At 44.6% G+C, this 16,591-nt stretch overlaps 1 protein-coding gene across 2 annotated transcripts in view; it reads right to left on the reverse strand.

The window, feature by feature from the left end:
- The window catches only part of LOC141113183 (probable ATP-dependent RNA helicase DDX60), a 340,633-nt gene that overhangs the window by 137,941 nt on the left and 186,101 nt on the right, over window positions 1-16,591 (reverse strand). For both annotated transcript variants that reach the window (XM_073606131.1, XM_073606122.1), the window contains exons 23-24: window positions 2,847-2,951; window positions 2,096-2,224 (exon numbers count right to left, since the gene is read on the reverse strand). In XM_073606131.1, the coding sequence (XP_073462232.1) occupies window positions 2,096-2,224; window positions 2,847-2,951 (234 nt within the window). The remainder of the gene's footprint in view (window positions 1-2,095; window positions 2,225-2,846; window positions 2,952-16,591) is intronic.

A 16,591-nucleotide genomic window follows, 5' to 3' on the forward strand; every position in this document is an offset into this window, starting at 1 on the left:
TTCCGGCCGTCATGGAGTTGCCTGTGAATGGCCAGAAACGTTGGTGCGCGCGCATCTCCATAGGTCCGCGCGCCTCCCACCAATAGCTCCACTGCTGTCAGCTGTCCTAGGCTGACAATGACTGCACAGTACAGGCAGCATTCTAGCCACAGCCACAGGCAGCTTGCAGCCCACATCTCTCTACAAGGACCATTCTTGGGATGGATATAGAGGGTAAAGGTGTATTAATAAAAAACACATATGTATAGTAAAGTTAAAATAGAGCTCAATCTCAAATGGGGAGGTTGGTGAGGAGATCAAATCGATACCAATGAAAATACTAATAGATGATATTCCGTCGATGTGATCCGCAGAGGTATCCCAATACCATAACCCCCCTGCCACCATGGGCCACTCGATTCACACCGTTGACATCAGCAAACCGCTCACCTACACGACGCCATACACGCTGTCTACCATCTGCCCTGTACAGTGAAAACTGCGATTCATCTGAGAAGAGAACACCTCTCCAAAGTGCCAGACACCATCAAATGTGGGAATTTGCCCACTCAAGTTGGTTATGACGACGAACTGCAGTCAGGTCGAGACCCCAATGAGGACGATGTTTGTGCACAAATTCTTTGGTTATGCAAACCCATTGTTGCAGCAGCTGTCCGGGTGGCTGGTCTCAGACGAATTTGGAGGTGAAGATGCTGGATGTGGAGGTCCTGGGCTGGTGTGGTTACACGTGGTCTGCGGTTGTGAGGCCGGTTGGATGTACTGCCAAATTCTCTGAAACGCCTTTAGAGACAGTTTATGGTAGAGAAATGAACATTTCATTTCAAGGGCAACAGCTCTGGTGGACATTCCTGCAGTCATCATGCCAATTGCACGCTCCCTCAAAACTTGCAACATCTGTGGCCAGTCTAAGGCACACCTGTGCAATAATCATGCTGTCTAATCAAGCATCTTGATATGCCACACCTGTGAGGTGGATGGATTATCTCGGTAAAGGAGAAGTTACATAGTTACATAGTTAGTCAGGTCCATCCAAAAAAGACACAAGTCCATCAAGTTCAACCAAAAAAAAAATACAATCCCATATACACAAACCTACACCCACAGTTGATCCAGTGCTCACTAACACAGATTTAGACAGATTTGTGAATAATATTTGAGAGAAATAGGCCTTTTGTGTACATAGAAAAAGTCGTAGATGTTTGAGTTCAGCTCATGATAAATAGGGGCAAACACAAATGTGTTGTGTTTATAATCAGTGTATATACCTCTATGATGGATGCAATTAGTGCCATGGGGTGGACATTATTCTGTCTCTGTGATGGTTTTAATGCTTCTTTGAGTAACGCAGGATTTAGGTCAGATGTCCCGAAGTTTTTTTCAGTCTTAAATACCATTTAGTATTTAGTATTAGTGTTTAGTGAATTATTTTCAATAATTAAAAGTACGGACATTAAATAGCTAGCTTGCATGAGTTAAAGCACAATTGATTACCTCTTTAATATAATTCTGTATCCTGACATGTTATGATTTAAACTGATTGTTGCTTAAAAATGCCTACAATATTCTTTTGTCCTCAGTAAAAGTGCTTCTTCTTGCCTACTTCAGGGTTCTGTGCTGGCATAGCCAAATTACAGCTATGTACACCCCTTATCACAAGTGGCCTCACACAGAATTACATGAAACAACAGGCGGTGTCAGAGAAAACTGGGTCTAACTTGTACTTACTGCATTGCAGTGATATTTAGATGCCCTGTACAACTGCTGTACAACAGAAAAGTCAAAGTAAGACTATGAACATAGAAGTTAGTGCAATGCCTATCATGCATAGCTACATCTGTAATTTAATTTGGGCTTTAATGATTTATGATGAAACTTGTCTAATATGGCAGGGTTTAAAATGGACAGGTGTAGAATCACAAGTAATTCAGTTGGGAGTTGTATATAGATGTCAATAGCGATCTTCTGTTGGGGGGCCAGTGCATTTTTTGAAGATAACGGCTATCAAAATATAATGCCTAGAAAATTTAAGAATGCCTATCTGTAAGTTTTGTTCTTTTATATCCAGTTTCACTATTTATTTTAGGTTTTGAATTACCTCAGCATTGAACCCTTTCTTAACCCATTCACTCAATTCTTTCTTCACTTCTTCTTCATAATTGGCAGCATCTATTTTTGTGATGGCAAGTTTGTCCTTAAGATATACATTGTTCTCCGGATCAAGTGCCTTTTCAGAGAAATATAGGTGTTAGCTAATAGAAATACTGTCAATAAACTGCAATAAACTAACAAAGTATGGCCACTGATTGAGTGGTAGAGATTTGCAAGGGAAGCTGTACTAAAGGATGGTGGTTATTGGAGGGCTACAATACATGAAAGTCTGTACAACACAAGGCAGTGTGGGAGAAGGGTGTAACGTGTATGTGGGGTGGGGGATTGTTATTATTATTATTTATTATTTGAGGTTTGCAGCACTCAGAGATTTATCTTATAATTTTGTAATTACATATATACAGTATGTGTGTATATATATATATATATATATATATATATATATATATACGCCTTTATTATTGCCTAAATACAAAAATATGTGTGTAGACCCTGGTCTAAATACACATTTCAAGCATACTGTTTCAAAGACCTGTTCAAATACAATTATGCATAGAGAATACCAGCCACACCACCTGCAGTTTTGGCTCTATCCAGCACATGTTTTTTTGTTTCAGCTGCACCGTTACAGTATAACAGTGAAAGAAAGAAAAACAGGTACATGGTTATGTGGTATGTAATTCATGCAACCATGTCATGGTAGTACAAAGAAAACATTTCTACATGATCGTCCTTACTGCTTTCCTGGGCCATTCTGGCCGTGTGGTCACCATAGCATCATAGAGCTGTAAACTTTCCCGTGGAGAGAATGCCAGATCTTTTGGAATTCCACTTTCCTGGATCTAATTTATGAAGAAGAAATAGTAACTGGCGATTAAAAAGCCATTTATTTTATTCACACCACATGCTTTAAAAAGAGGGACATGTGGGCTACATAAGTTCAGTTTAGCATAAAAATGAATAAGAATATTACTGGTTCATCTGAGCAATGTTTTTTTTTTACCATGTGATTTATTGTAACTATTTCCAATATGGACACCATTTTTTTTAATACAGCATATCATAAAAGAATGTTTATTGTTAATGAACATTTAAGCTGGGTTCACACTGTTGAGCTGTGGTTACACGTGTTAGATCAATGCAATTCCATTCAATATGAATTTCACCTCAACGCACCTTCTTACTGCATGTGTCTTGCAGCACGGCACAATATGAGGCAATCTACTAACATGTGAAAATGTTTTGCCTAGTGAATGGGGAAATAAATGGGCTGCCTTAAAACAATGCATGTTAGCACATGGTATAACACACGTGTGTTGTGAACCCAGCCCTAAAGTGTGCGTATAGCCCAAACTTCTATCTTTTTTTTCAATTTTGATAGAGTAGAGAATGCTTATAACCCTCATCAGATTTTGATCACTATCTGTGTCTGGTGACCATTGTCAGAGAGACAGAAGGTGAGGGTCACCAGAACAAGTTGACGGGAGATTCGAATCTCCATCTAGGTGGACATGGCGAGGTCTCTCTTTAGCAAAGAGGAGGTGCTGCTCATTTTCCAGACCCTGGGGAACTGAGAAACCACTACGTTTTCTGGAACCCATTTTCCGGCTCCGCTTCTGTTGGTAGAGAGGGGACGTCCCGGCCCGGTAGAGGCTCTACCCTTGCCTCCAACTCTTCACCACTTCACCCTGGGTGGCATTAAGCTCCATTGATTCTATGCTCATGGCAGTAGAATCCAACTTCTCTGGTAAGCGTATTCTATCTACTCGCTCAAATTGATGTTATACCAGCTGAAGGTTGAGAAGCGGACAGGATTGATATACGGATTATCCCTTTTTATTGTGGACTTTTTTGTTCCTTTGGATCACATATCTGTTTTTCCTGGGACATTACGTCCATATGCATTTTGAACTTTATTTATTATTAATATTTTTTGTGTGTTTCTAGCGCTACAATTTATTCTTTAATTTGTTTTTCCTTTTTGTCATATGGTTTTGTAGCAGCTGTTTTCATTTCTTTTGGGTAGCGCATTAATCATCCCCTTCCACACCATTTTTTTATATGCAGCTGGGAAGGATTAGAGCCTCTGTTCATTTTTTATTTGTTTATTTTTTTTGCTGTCTGTGTCCCTACTGGGGTTATTCCTTCTCACTCAGAACAGAAAGTGCTAGCCAGTCTCTAGAATAAGAACACATACAAACACACATTCTTATTAGAGTGGGCTTTTATTAGAACCACTGAGACTAGGGATGAGCCGAACACCCCCCCAGTTCAGTTCGCAGCAGAACATGCGAACAGGCAAAAAATTTGTTCGAACGCACGAACACCATTAAAGTCTATGGGACACGAACATGAAAAATCGAAAGTGCTAATTTTAAAGGCTTCTATGCAACTTATTGCCATAAAAAGTGTTTGGGGACCCGGGTCCTGTCCCAGGGGACATGTATCAATGCAAAAAAAAGCAATTTTTTTCAGGAGCAGTGATTTTAATAATGCTTAAAGTGAAACAATAAAAATGATATATTCCTTTAAATATCGTGCCTGGGGAGTGTCCTTAGTATGCCTGTAAAGTGGCACATTTTTCCCATGTTTAGAACAATACCCCAGCAAAATGACATTTCAAAAGGAAAAACATAATTTAAAACTACTCGCGGCTGTAATGTATTGTCGGGTCCCGGCAATATACTGTATATATACCGTATTTACTCAAGTATAAGCCGACCTGAATATAAGCCGAGGCACCTAATTTTACCACAAAAAAACGTATTGACTCGAGTATAAGCCTAGGGTGGGAAATGCAGCAGCTACTGGTTAATTACACAGGCACACACATGTACACAGACACACACCCATGTACACAGGCACACACTCACACATGTACACAGGCACACACACACATGTACACGGACACACACATATAAACAGATACACATGTACACAGACACACACATGTACACAGACACATGCACACACACACAACCCCCCCTTACTTGTAGAGCAGCCCTTACTTGTTAGGTGTTGTTCCTTGTCCCACTCCCAGCTCTTGTCCAGGACACACGAGGGGTGCACATGCAGGAATTTACCAGAGGGGGCAGCAAAGAGCCCGATGTCAGCTCAATAAAAACTCACACACATTCCAAAGCTCTCCTGCAAGCGCCCCTGCCTTCTCCCATCCCCGCCAGACAGCCGGACCTTTCTGCCTCACTCAAGTATAAGCTGAGGGGGGCTTTTTCAGCATAAAAAAATGTGCTGAAAAACATGGCTTATACACGAGTATATACGGTAGATGAAAATCAGTGAAAAAACCGCATGGGTTCCCCCCAGTCCATTACCAGGCCCTTTGGGTCTGGTATGGATATTAAGGGGAACCCCGCACCCAAATAAAAAAAAAATGGCATGGGGGCCCCCCAGGCCCCATATACTCTAAACAGCAGTATATATACTATACGGCCTGCCCTATATACTCTGCAGAAAATTGGGCCTTAGGTGTTGGTGGTACCAGAACACTGTAAGCCCTCACAGTTACTGTTGGTGGGCGCAGGAACGGGCCCTGCTGTGAAATATTATATCGAGAATTGTAATTACATGCCCCTGTTAAACAGCGGCAGAAAAATTGGGCCTTTGGTGGTGGTGGTACTGGTGGTGCCACAACACTGTAACCCCTCACAGATACTCTTGTTGGGCACAGGAACAGGCCCCGCGTTGAAATATTATATAAAAAATTGTAATTACATACCCCTGTTAAACAGGGGCAGAAAAATTGGGCCTTGGGTGGTGGTGGTGCCACAACACTGTAACCCCTCACAGATACTCTTGTTGGGTGCAGGATTGAGCCCTGCATTGAAATATTATAAAAAAAAATTGTAATTACATGCCCCTGTTAAACAGGGGCAGAAAAACTGGGACTTGGGTGGTGGTGGTGGTGCCCTAAACCAAAAATATTGTTGGAAGCTAGCATCATCAAGATTGAGGAGGAATAGGATAGTCAGCATAGGCAGTCTTCAAGGGATCCCAGATCCATAGCAAATTCAATCAGTTACATGAGCATCAGGAGCTTGATAGCTGCTGATCCAAGACTGATTCATTTTTATGAATGTGAGCCTATCAACGGAGTCTGTGGACAGGCACACTCTTTGATCCGCTACAAACCCTCCAGCAGCACTGAATGTGCATTCAGAAAGCACGCTGGATGCAGGACAGGCCAGTAGCTCAATTGCGTATTGAGAAAGTTCTGGCCAGTGGTCCATCCTCAAGACCCAGTAACCCAGTGGATGCTCTGCTGGAAAGGTCTCCAAGTCTGCTCTTGCCCCTAGATATTCCTGCACCATGTAATGCAGACGCTGGCGATGGTTGCTTGAACATATCAGACCTTGACACTGAGGACTGAAAAATTGTTTAACCACCGACCGCCTTGCAAACTCGCCTTTCGCACGCCGTGGGAGCATGCCCGTGGGTCCTGTGAACTCGATGTTCGCTGGTGGCCCATAATCGTGAGACGGAGAGGCAGAACGGGGAGATGCCTATGTAAACAAGGTATTTCCCTGTTCTGCCTAGTGACATGACAGGGATCTACTGCTCCTTGTTATCGGGAGCAGTGACCACTGTCATGTCAGCTGTAGCCCATCCCCCCCCACAGTTAGAATCACTCCCTAGGACACACTTAACCCCTTGATCGCCCCCTAGTGTTTAACCCCTTCCCTGCCAGTGTAATTTATATAGTAATCAGTGGCTATTTATAGCACTGATAGGGGTTTTTTGCTCCGGGTAATGTACTAGAGGGCACTTGGTTTTGGAGGTGGCTACTTTTTTGTCTTTCCGACTTGCAATAGATTAGGTGAGCACAACTATTTTCTTATTATGTATTCTTTTTTATGGTCTGTATTTTTTTTTATTTATGGCCAAAATGTCTTGATAATTATAATAATTACTTATATTTTGTATGCAATCTAGAGATAATCAATGATGTCCCTAATGCCCTGACGAAGCAAAGTATATGCGAAACATGTTGGCTGGCTATCATATATATTCTCTGAACACGAGCTATTGCATGGTCATCCTGACGCTTGATTGCAAACTCTGTAATGTATATTTTAAATATGTTTAACCACTTCAGCCCCGGAAGGATTTACCCCCTTCCTGACCCAAGCACTTTTTCCAATTTGGCACTGCGTCGCTTTAACTGCTAATTGTGCGGTCATGCAATGCTGTACCCAAACGAAATTTGCGTCCTTTTCTTCCCACAAATAGAGCTTTCTTTTGATGGTATTTGATCACCTCTGCCGTTTTTATTTTTTGCGCTATACACGGAAAAAGACCGAAAATTTTGAAAAAAAATGATATTTTCTACTTTTTGTTCTAAAAAAAATCCAATAAACTCAATTTTAGTCATACATTTAGGCCAAAATGTATTTGGCCACATGTCTTTGGTAAAAAAAATGTCAATAAGTGTATATTTATTGGTTTGCGCAAAAGTTATAGCGCCTACAAGCTAGGGTACATTTTCTGGAATTTACACAGCCTTTAATTTATGACTGCCTATGTCGTTTCTTGAGGTGCTAAAATGGCAGGGCAGTACAAAACCCCCCCAAATGACCCCATTTTGGAAAGTAAACACCCCAAGGAAATTGCTGAGAGGCATGTTGAGCCCATTGAATATTCATTTTTTTTGTCCCAAGTGATTGAATAATGACAAAAAAAAAAAAAAAAATTACAAAAAGTTGTCACTAAATGATATATTGCTCACACAGGCCATGGGCATATGTGGAATTGCACCCCAAAATACATTTAGCTGCTTCTCCTGAGTATGGGGATACCACATGTGTGGGACTTTTTGGGAGCCTAGCCGCATACGGGGCCCCGAAAACCAATCACTGCCTTCAGGATTTCTAAGGGCGTACATTTTTGATTTTACTCCTCACTACCTATCACAGTTTTGAAGGCCATAAAATGCCCAGATGGCACAAACCCCCCCCAAATGACCCCATTTTGGAAAGTAGACACCCCAAGCTATTTGCTGAGAGGCATGTTGAGTCCATGGAATATTTTATATTTTGACACAAGTTGCGGGAAAGTGACAATTTATTTATTTATTTATTTTTTTTTTGCACAAAGTTGTCACTAAATGATATATTGCTCACACAGGTCATGGGCATATGTGGAATTGCACCCCAAAATACATTCTGCTGCTTCTCTTGAGTATGGGGATACCACATGTGTGGGACTTTTTAGGAGCCTAGCCGCGTACGGGCCCCCGAAAACCAATCACCGCCTTCAGGATTTCTAAGGGTGTACATTTTTGATTTCACTCTTCACTGCCTATCACAGTTTCGGAGGTCATGGAATGCCCAGGTGGCACAAACCCCCCCCAAATGACCCCATTTTGGAAAGTAGACACCCCAAGCTATTTGCTGAGAGGCATGGTGAGTATTTTGCAGCTCTCATTTGTTTTTGAAAATGAAGAAAGACAAAAAAAAAATTTTTTTTTTCTTTTTTTAATTTTCAAAACTTTGTGACAAAAAGTGAGGTCTGCAAAATACTCACTATACCGCTCAGCAAATAGCTTTGGGTGTCTACTTTCCAAAATGGGGTCATTTGGGGGGGTTTTGTGCCACTTGGGCATTCCATGGCCTCCGAGACTGTGATAGGCAGTGAAGAGTGAAATCAAAAATTTACGCCCTTAGAAAGCCTGAAGGCGGTGCTTGGTTTTCGGGGTCCCATACGCAGCTAGGCTCCGAAAAAGTCTCACACATGTGGTATCCCCGTACTCAGGAGAAGCAGCAGAATGTATTTTGGGGTGTAATTTCACATATTCCCATGGCATGTTTGAGCAATATATCATTTAGTGACAACTTTGTGCAAAAAAAAAAAAAAAAAAAAAAAAAAAATTTGTCTCTTTCCCGCAACTTGTGTCACAATATAAAATATTCCATGGACTCGACATGCCTCTCAGCAAATAGCTTGGGGTGTCTACTTTCCAAAATGGGGTCATTTGGGGGGGGTTTGAACTGTCCTGGCATTTTATGCACAACATCTAGAAGCTTATGTCACACATCACCCACTCTTCTAACCACTTGAAGACAAAGCCCTTTCTGACACTTTTTGATTACATGAAAAAATTATTTTTTTTTGCAAGAAAATTACTTTGAACCCCCACACATTATATATTTTTTTTAAAGCAAATGCCCTACAGATTAAAATGGTGGGTGTTTCATTTTTTTTTTCACACAGTATTTGCGCAGCGATTTTTCAAACGCATTTTTTGGGGAAAAAACACACTTTTTTACATTTTAATGCACTAAAACACACTATATTGCCCAAATGTTTGATGAAATAAAAAAGATGATCTTAGGCCGAGTGCATGGATACCAAACATGACATGCTTTACAATTGCGCACAAACGTGCAGTGGCAACAAAATAAATACATTTTTAAAAGCCTTTAAAACCCTTTACAGGTTACCACTTTAGATTTACAGAGGAGGTCTACTGCTAAAATTACTGCCCTCGATCTGACCGTCGCGGTGATACCTCACATGCATGGTGCAATTGCTGTTTACATTTGACGCCAGACCGACGCTTGCGTTCGCCTTAGCGCGAGAGCAGGGGGGACAGGGGTGCTTTTTTTTTTTTTTTTTTTTTTTTTTTTTTTTTTTTTCTTTATTATTTTTTTGCTTTTTTATCTTATTTTAAAACTGTTCCTTTTCATTTTTTTTTTTTTTTTAATCATTTTTATTGTTATCTCAGGGAATGTAAATATCCCCTATGATAGCAATAGGTAGTGACAGGTACTCTTTTTTGAAAAAATTGGGGTCTATTAGACCCTAGATTTCTCCTCTGCCCTCAAAGCATCTGACCACACCAAGATCGGTGTGATAAAATGCTTCCCCAATTTCCCAATGGCGCTATTTACATCCGGCGAAATCTAAGTCATAAAATGCTCGTAGCTTCCGGTTTCTTAGGCCATAGAGATGTTTGGAGCCACTCTGGTCTCTGATCAGCTCTATGGTCAGCTGGCTGAATCACCGGCTGCATTCTCAGGTTCCCTGTTGAGACAGGAGAGCCAGAGAAAAACACGGAAGACGGTGGGGGGGGGGGCATTCTCTCCCACTGCTTGTAAAAGCAGTCTAGAGGCTAATTAGCCGCTAGGATTGCTTTTACATGAAAGCCGACCGCTGGCAGAAAAGAATGATACCAAGATGATACCTAAACCTGCAAGCATCATTCTGGTATAACCACGCAAAGTCGTGAATGGTGTACCTGAAGACAAAAAAATGGTTAACAATAAAGCACAGTAAATGGTAAAGTATAAAAAATTGCATACCTGAAAAGCAAACATGATAAAACATGATAACAATAAAACATTGCAGAATAGAATACAGTAAAAAAGAGCAGAACAATAGAGAGAAGAGAGAGAGAGAGAATAGAGAGAGAACAATAAAACGACAACTTTTTGTTTGTGTTTTTTTTTTTTTTTTTACACTTTTTTTGTAACTGTAACTTTTATAACTGTAACCGGTTCCAGGTTCGGGTCTCTCAAAATGCGATGGCATCTTGGGAGACCCTGTGAAAGTGTGTCCTAGTCTGTGCAATGCTGTACCCTACGCTAATACTCAACTAGTGAATGGTAGCGTTCAAAACATTCACCAATGCAAAGACCAGGATTGACAGGAGGGACAATAATAGCGGGTGTCACGCCTATATCCGCGCTTGCTGCAGACACGACATCTTTTTTGGGGGGGTTCGTTGGGTAGGGGTACTCGGGAGGACATAAAAATGCCTCTCATGCAGCCGACTGCATTTGGTTGGGGATGTGAATGGGGGAAGTACGGGCGCTGCAGAAGTGGTGGGTTCCCAATTAGAATTGGCGAATGCAGCAGGAAGGGCATTATGGGCACGACGGGCCTGTGTTTGTCTTTTTGGTGGCAGCGGGACACTACTTGTGCTTGCCACCTCACCAGCTTGAACTGCACTTATGGGACTCGCCACGTCACCAAGTGTTACTGCAGTGCTGGTTTGACTACGACCGGGGTGTACTAGGCCGCTGGCGCTTGCCAGTTCACCAAAACGCTACCAAAAAAACTGTTAGCGATCGCAGGGATCAGGCCTGACTCTGCGAACGCTGCAGTTATGCGTTTAGTGTTTTGTAAGTGACAGTGATCGATCGATACTGCACTTGGGTGGGCTGGGCTGGGCCGGGCGGAGGGGCAAAACGCAGGTGCTAGCAGGTATCTGGGCTGATCCCACTAACACTGCGTTTTTGGGAACCCTAAACTGCTGGGGACGCCAGTATAGATCTGATCGGATCAGATATTGATCAGTTCAGATACTATACCACTAAGGGAGGTGTACGGTGCGTGCGTGGGTGTTAGCGCGACCGGCGCTAACCTGACGCTGCCTGGGGCTGGTGCTTGCCAGTTCACCAAAACGCTACCAAAAAAACTGTTAGCGATCGCAGGGATCAGGCCTGACTCTGCGAACGCTGCAGTTATGCGTTTAGTGTTTTGTAAGTGACAGTGATCGATCGATACTGCACTTGGGTGGGCTGGGCTGGGCCGGGCGGAGGGGCAAAACGCTGGTGCTAGCAGGTATCTGGGCTGATCCCGCTAACACTGCGTTTTTGGGAACCCTAAACTGCTGGGGACGCTAGTATAGATCTGAATGGATCAGATATTGATCCGATCAGATACTATACCACTAAGGGAGGATACGGTGCGTGCGTGGGTGTTAGCGCGACCGGCGCTAAACTGACGCCTGGGGCTGGTGCTTGCCAGTTCACCAAAACGCTACCAAAAAAACTGTTAGCGATCGCAGGGATCAGGCCTGACTCTGCGAACGCTGCAGTTATGCGTTTAGTGTTTTGTAAGTGACAGTGATCGATCGATACTGCACTTGGGTGGGCTGGGCTGGGCCGGGCGGAGGGGCAAAACGCTGGTGCTAGCAGGTATCTGGGCTGATCCCGCTAACACTGCGTTTTTGGGAACCCTAAACTGCTGGGGAAGCTAGTATAGATCTGAACGGATCAGATATTGATGCGATCAGATACTATACCACTAAGGGAGGCGTATGCTGCGTGCGTGGGTGTTAGCGATACTGGCGCTAATCTGACGCTGCCTGGGGCGACGCATATCACCGCCGGGCGATCAGGGGGCTAAACCTTTATTCGGTAATAAACGGCGGGTGCCCTGACACTATAAAAAATAAACGAACTAACCAGCGTCACCCGTAACGGTTATACGGTGATCAGTGGTGAAAGGGTTAACTAGGGGGCAATCAAGGGGTTAAAACATTTATTAGATAGTATATGGGGGTTCATGTCGCTATAAAACGCTGACGGCGAACCTAAATATTTACGTCCCTAACTAGCGTCACCAGCGACACTAATACAGCGATCAGAAAAATGATCGCTTAGCGACACTGGTGACGGGGGGTGATCAAGGGGTTAAAACTTTATTAGGGGGGGTTAGGGGGGTATCCTAGACCTAAAGGGGGCCTAACACTCACTGCCCTAACACTGTAACTGTCACAAACTGACACCAATACAGTAATCAGAAAAAAAAAAAAAAACCTGCTTAGTGTCAGTTTGTGACAGGGGGGGGGTGATTGGGGGTGGATCGGGGGGCGATCGGGGGGGGGATCGGGGTGTTTTGTGTGCCTGGCATGTTCTACTGTGTGTGTAGTGTTTGTGCACTCACATACCTGTCTTCTCTCCTCGGGCCGGAACGGAAATTACCGAGCCGAGGAGAGATGACATCATTTCCTCTGCCTCTGTGTACAATACAGAGGCAGGGAAATGATCCCATTGGCTGGGAGCGATCGCGAGGGGGGGGCCACGAATGGATGGCCTCCCCCTCACCACCGATCGCCGGGGGAGATTTGCCGACCGCCGCAGGCACCGGGGGGGGGGGTCCGATTGGACCCCCCACCCGCGGGCAGGCAAGGACGTACCTGTAAGTCCTTTTGCCTGCCCGTGCCGCTCTGTCGACGTACATCGTCGTGCGGCGGTCGGCAAGTGGTTAAATAAAAATGTATACTTTTATATTAATCACCGCTGGATTGGCTCACTGTTAACAGACACATTAAATCCCATTTTTTCAGAGAGCGTCTTACCTCCCTCTTTATTTTTTAGCACTGATAGCTGTATAAATGACAATGGTCCCAAAATAGTGTCAAAAGTGTCTGATGTGTCCACCATAATGTCGCAGTCCCGATAAAAATCGCAGATCGCCGCCATTACTGGTAAATTTTTTTTATAAAAATGCCATAAATCTATCCCCTATTTTGTAGACGCTATAACTTTTGCGCTAACCAATCAATATACACTTATTGCATTTTTTTTTACCAAAAATATGTAGAACAATACATATTGGCCTAAAAAAAATGTTTTTTTATATATTTTTTGGGGATATTTATTATAGCAAAAAGTAAAAAATATTGCTTTTGTTTCAAAATTGTCGCTCTTTTTTTGTTTATAGCACAGAAAATTAAAACCGCAGAGGTGATCAAATACCACCAAAAGAAAGCTCTATTTGTGGGAAAAAAAGGACGTCAATTTTGTTTGGGTACAACGTCGCACGACCGCGCAATTATGAGCTAAAGTAACGCAGTGCCAAATCGCAAAAAATGCTCAGGTCAGCAAGGGGGTAAATTCTTCTGGGGCTAATGTGGTTAAAGGCATCGGTCAGCCGGCCACCTTCTCCACCGCTCTTTTTCTGACTGAACGAAGCCTGAGCAACACGTTGTCCAGCACCAGGAGATTGTAATCTCCCAGGGTCTGGAAATGCATTGCACAAACCTTTCTTCAAGGCCTCCTGAAGATGTTTCATCTTCTGCTCCCTCTGCGAAGGCAGGAAGAGTTCTGCAACATTACCCTTGTAACGTGGATCAAGAAGGGTTGCCAGCCAGTAATGATCCCTCTCCTTGATACCACAAATCCTAGGGTCCTTTCACAGGCTTTGCAGAATCAGGGAGCCCATGCAGTGTAAGTTTGCAGAGGCATTCGATTCTGAGTCCTCTGGGTCACTGAGGATCACATGATCCGTAGCTACCTCTTCCCAGCCACGTACAACTCCTTGGGTTTCTGGGGACTGAAAACCATCCCTTGAAGACTGCTGCTGAGTGTTATCCTCTACATCCATGCTGATGCAATCCTCCTCTTCTTCCTGTGTGTTTGGCAGGCCCGCAGGAATGCTATCTGGATAAAGGGGGCCTTGAGAGGTAAGGAAGTCCTCCTCTTCCTCCGGCTGATCTGCCTCAAGTGCCCTGTCCATGATTCCACGAAGCGTGTGCTCCAACAGGGAGACTAGAGGGACAGTTTCACTGATGCATGCATTGTCGCTGCTCACCATCCTTGTGGCCTCCTCAAATGGTGACAGGACAGTGCATGCATCCTTGATCAGTAGCCACTGGTGTGGCGAAAAGAAGCCAAGCTCCCCTGACCCTGTCCTGGTGCCATACTCACACAGGTACTCATTAATGGCCCTCTGCTGTATGTGCAGCTGCTGCAGCATTGCCAACGTTGAGTTCCACCTGGTAGGCATGACACAAATGAGGCGGTTGGTGGGCAGGTTGCATTCCCTTTGAATGTCAGCCAGCCGAGCACTGGCATTGTATGACCGGCGGAAATGACCACATCCTGCCTCAGGAGATCCTGTAAGCCTGGGTACCTTCTCAAGAACTGCTGCACCACCAAATTCAGGACGTGTGCCAAACATGGAACATGGGTCAAGTGTCCCTGTCGGAGAAAGAAGGTTGGTGCCATTGTCGCATAAAACCATTCCTGGCTGAAGCTGGCATGGCGTCAACCACCTCTGAGCCTGCCCCTGCAGAGCTGACAGAATCTCTGCCCCAGTGTGGATCCTGTCCCCAAAGCAGACCAACTCAAGCACCGCATGGCATCTTTTAGCCTGACTGCTTGCGTAGCCCCTTGAACGCTTACGGTGAACAACTGGTTCAAAGGACAAATCTGCAGAAGAGGCCATAGAGGAAGAAGAAGGAGGGGGTGGAGGAGAGAGCTGTGGCAGAATCACCACTAGCATTTTGGAGGCGTGGTAGCGGAACAAGCTCCAACAACACTTAACCCTGTCCTGCATCCTTCCCAGCTGCCAGCAGAGTAACCCAGTGTGCCGTGAAGGAAAGGTAACGTCCCTGCCCATGACTGCTGGACCATGAGTCAGCGGTAATATGCACCTTACTGCTGATCGCCCATGTCCAACGAAGCCAAAACATTGCCTTCCACATGCCGGTAGAGAGCCAGAATGGCCTTCCATGAAAAGAAATGGCGTTTTGGAACCTGCCACTGAGGTACAGCACATTCCACAAATTCACGAAAGGGGGCAGAGTCTACCAGCTGAAAAGGCAGCAGTTGCAGTGCTAGCAATTTGGCCAAGCTAGCATTTATACACTGAGCATGTGGATGGCTGGGACTGAATTTCTTTTTACGGTTCAGCAACTGGGGTAGGGAAATTTGCCTGCTAAAATCAGATAGTGGTGTACTGCTAGCATATTGGCTGCAAGTACTTGGGACACCTATTGCTATACCTTCATTCCTCTCAGTGCAGGTTTTTGAGAGGACTGGAGGTATAGTAGGGTTGGAGATCCCAGATGAGGAGCAAGGAGAAGTCCACCTTTTTCTTTGATATGGGTCTTTCAAGTGCTGTTGCCAACAGACTGCATGGCAGGTCGTCATATGTCTGGTTAAGCATGTGGTGCCCAAGCAGCTGCTGTTCTGGCCACAGAGGATGAGGAGGATGAGGACAGCTTTGTTATCCACTCCACCAACTCTTCTGCATGTTCTGGCTCAATAAAACAGCCAGCAGCAGAAAAAAAGGACAAGCGTGCCCCACAGCCACCTGCAGAGGATGCACCATGTCCATGACCAGCACTGTTGACTGTAGACAGAGGATATCAGGCTGGGCAGAAGACAAAGGCTCATCAGACTGGGCAGCGACAGGAACACATCCGGCTGGGCAGCAGACAGGAACACATCAGACTGGGCAGCAGACAGAGGCTCATCAGGCTGGGCAGCAGACAGAGGCTCATCAGGCTGGGCAGCAGACAGAGGCTCATCAGACTGGGCAGCAGACAGGAACACATCAGGCTGGGCAGCAGACAGGAACACATCAGGCTGGGCAGCAGGCACCGGATTGTCAGGAAATGGGCAACGCACCCTCAGACCGGGAAACAGACACCGGAACTTCAGACTGGAACGCTGGCTCTGGTTCTTCAGGCTGAAACGCTGGCTCTGGCTCTTCAGACTGGAACACTGGCTCTTCAGACTGGAACGCTGGCTCTGGCTCTACAGACTGGACTGGCTCTTCAGACTGGAGCGCTGGTAGAGCAAGTATTTGGTTGGGAGCAGCGTATACTGGGCTGCAACTGAGGTTGACATGGGTGAAGGGGAAACATACATTTGGGTAGGCTGGTGTCTGATGGCAGAGGTGGTTTGTTTGGCTGGGGCTGATTGCACCATGTCAGACCATGCTGAAA

This window comes from Aquarana catesbeiana, linkage group LG01 (assembly GCF_042186555.1).
Source record: "Aquarana catesbeiana isolate 2022-GZ linkage group LG01, ASM4218655v1, whole genome shotgun sequence".
Taxonomy (NCBI): Eukaryota; Metazoa; Chordata; class Amphibia; order Anura; family Ranidae; genus Aquarana; species Aquarana catesbeiana.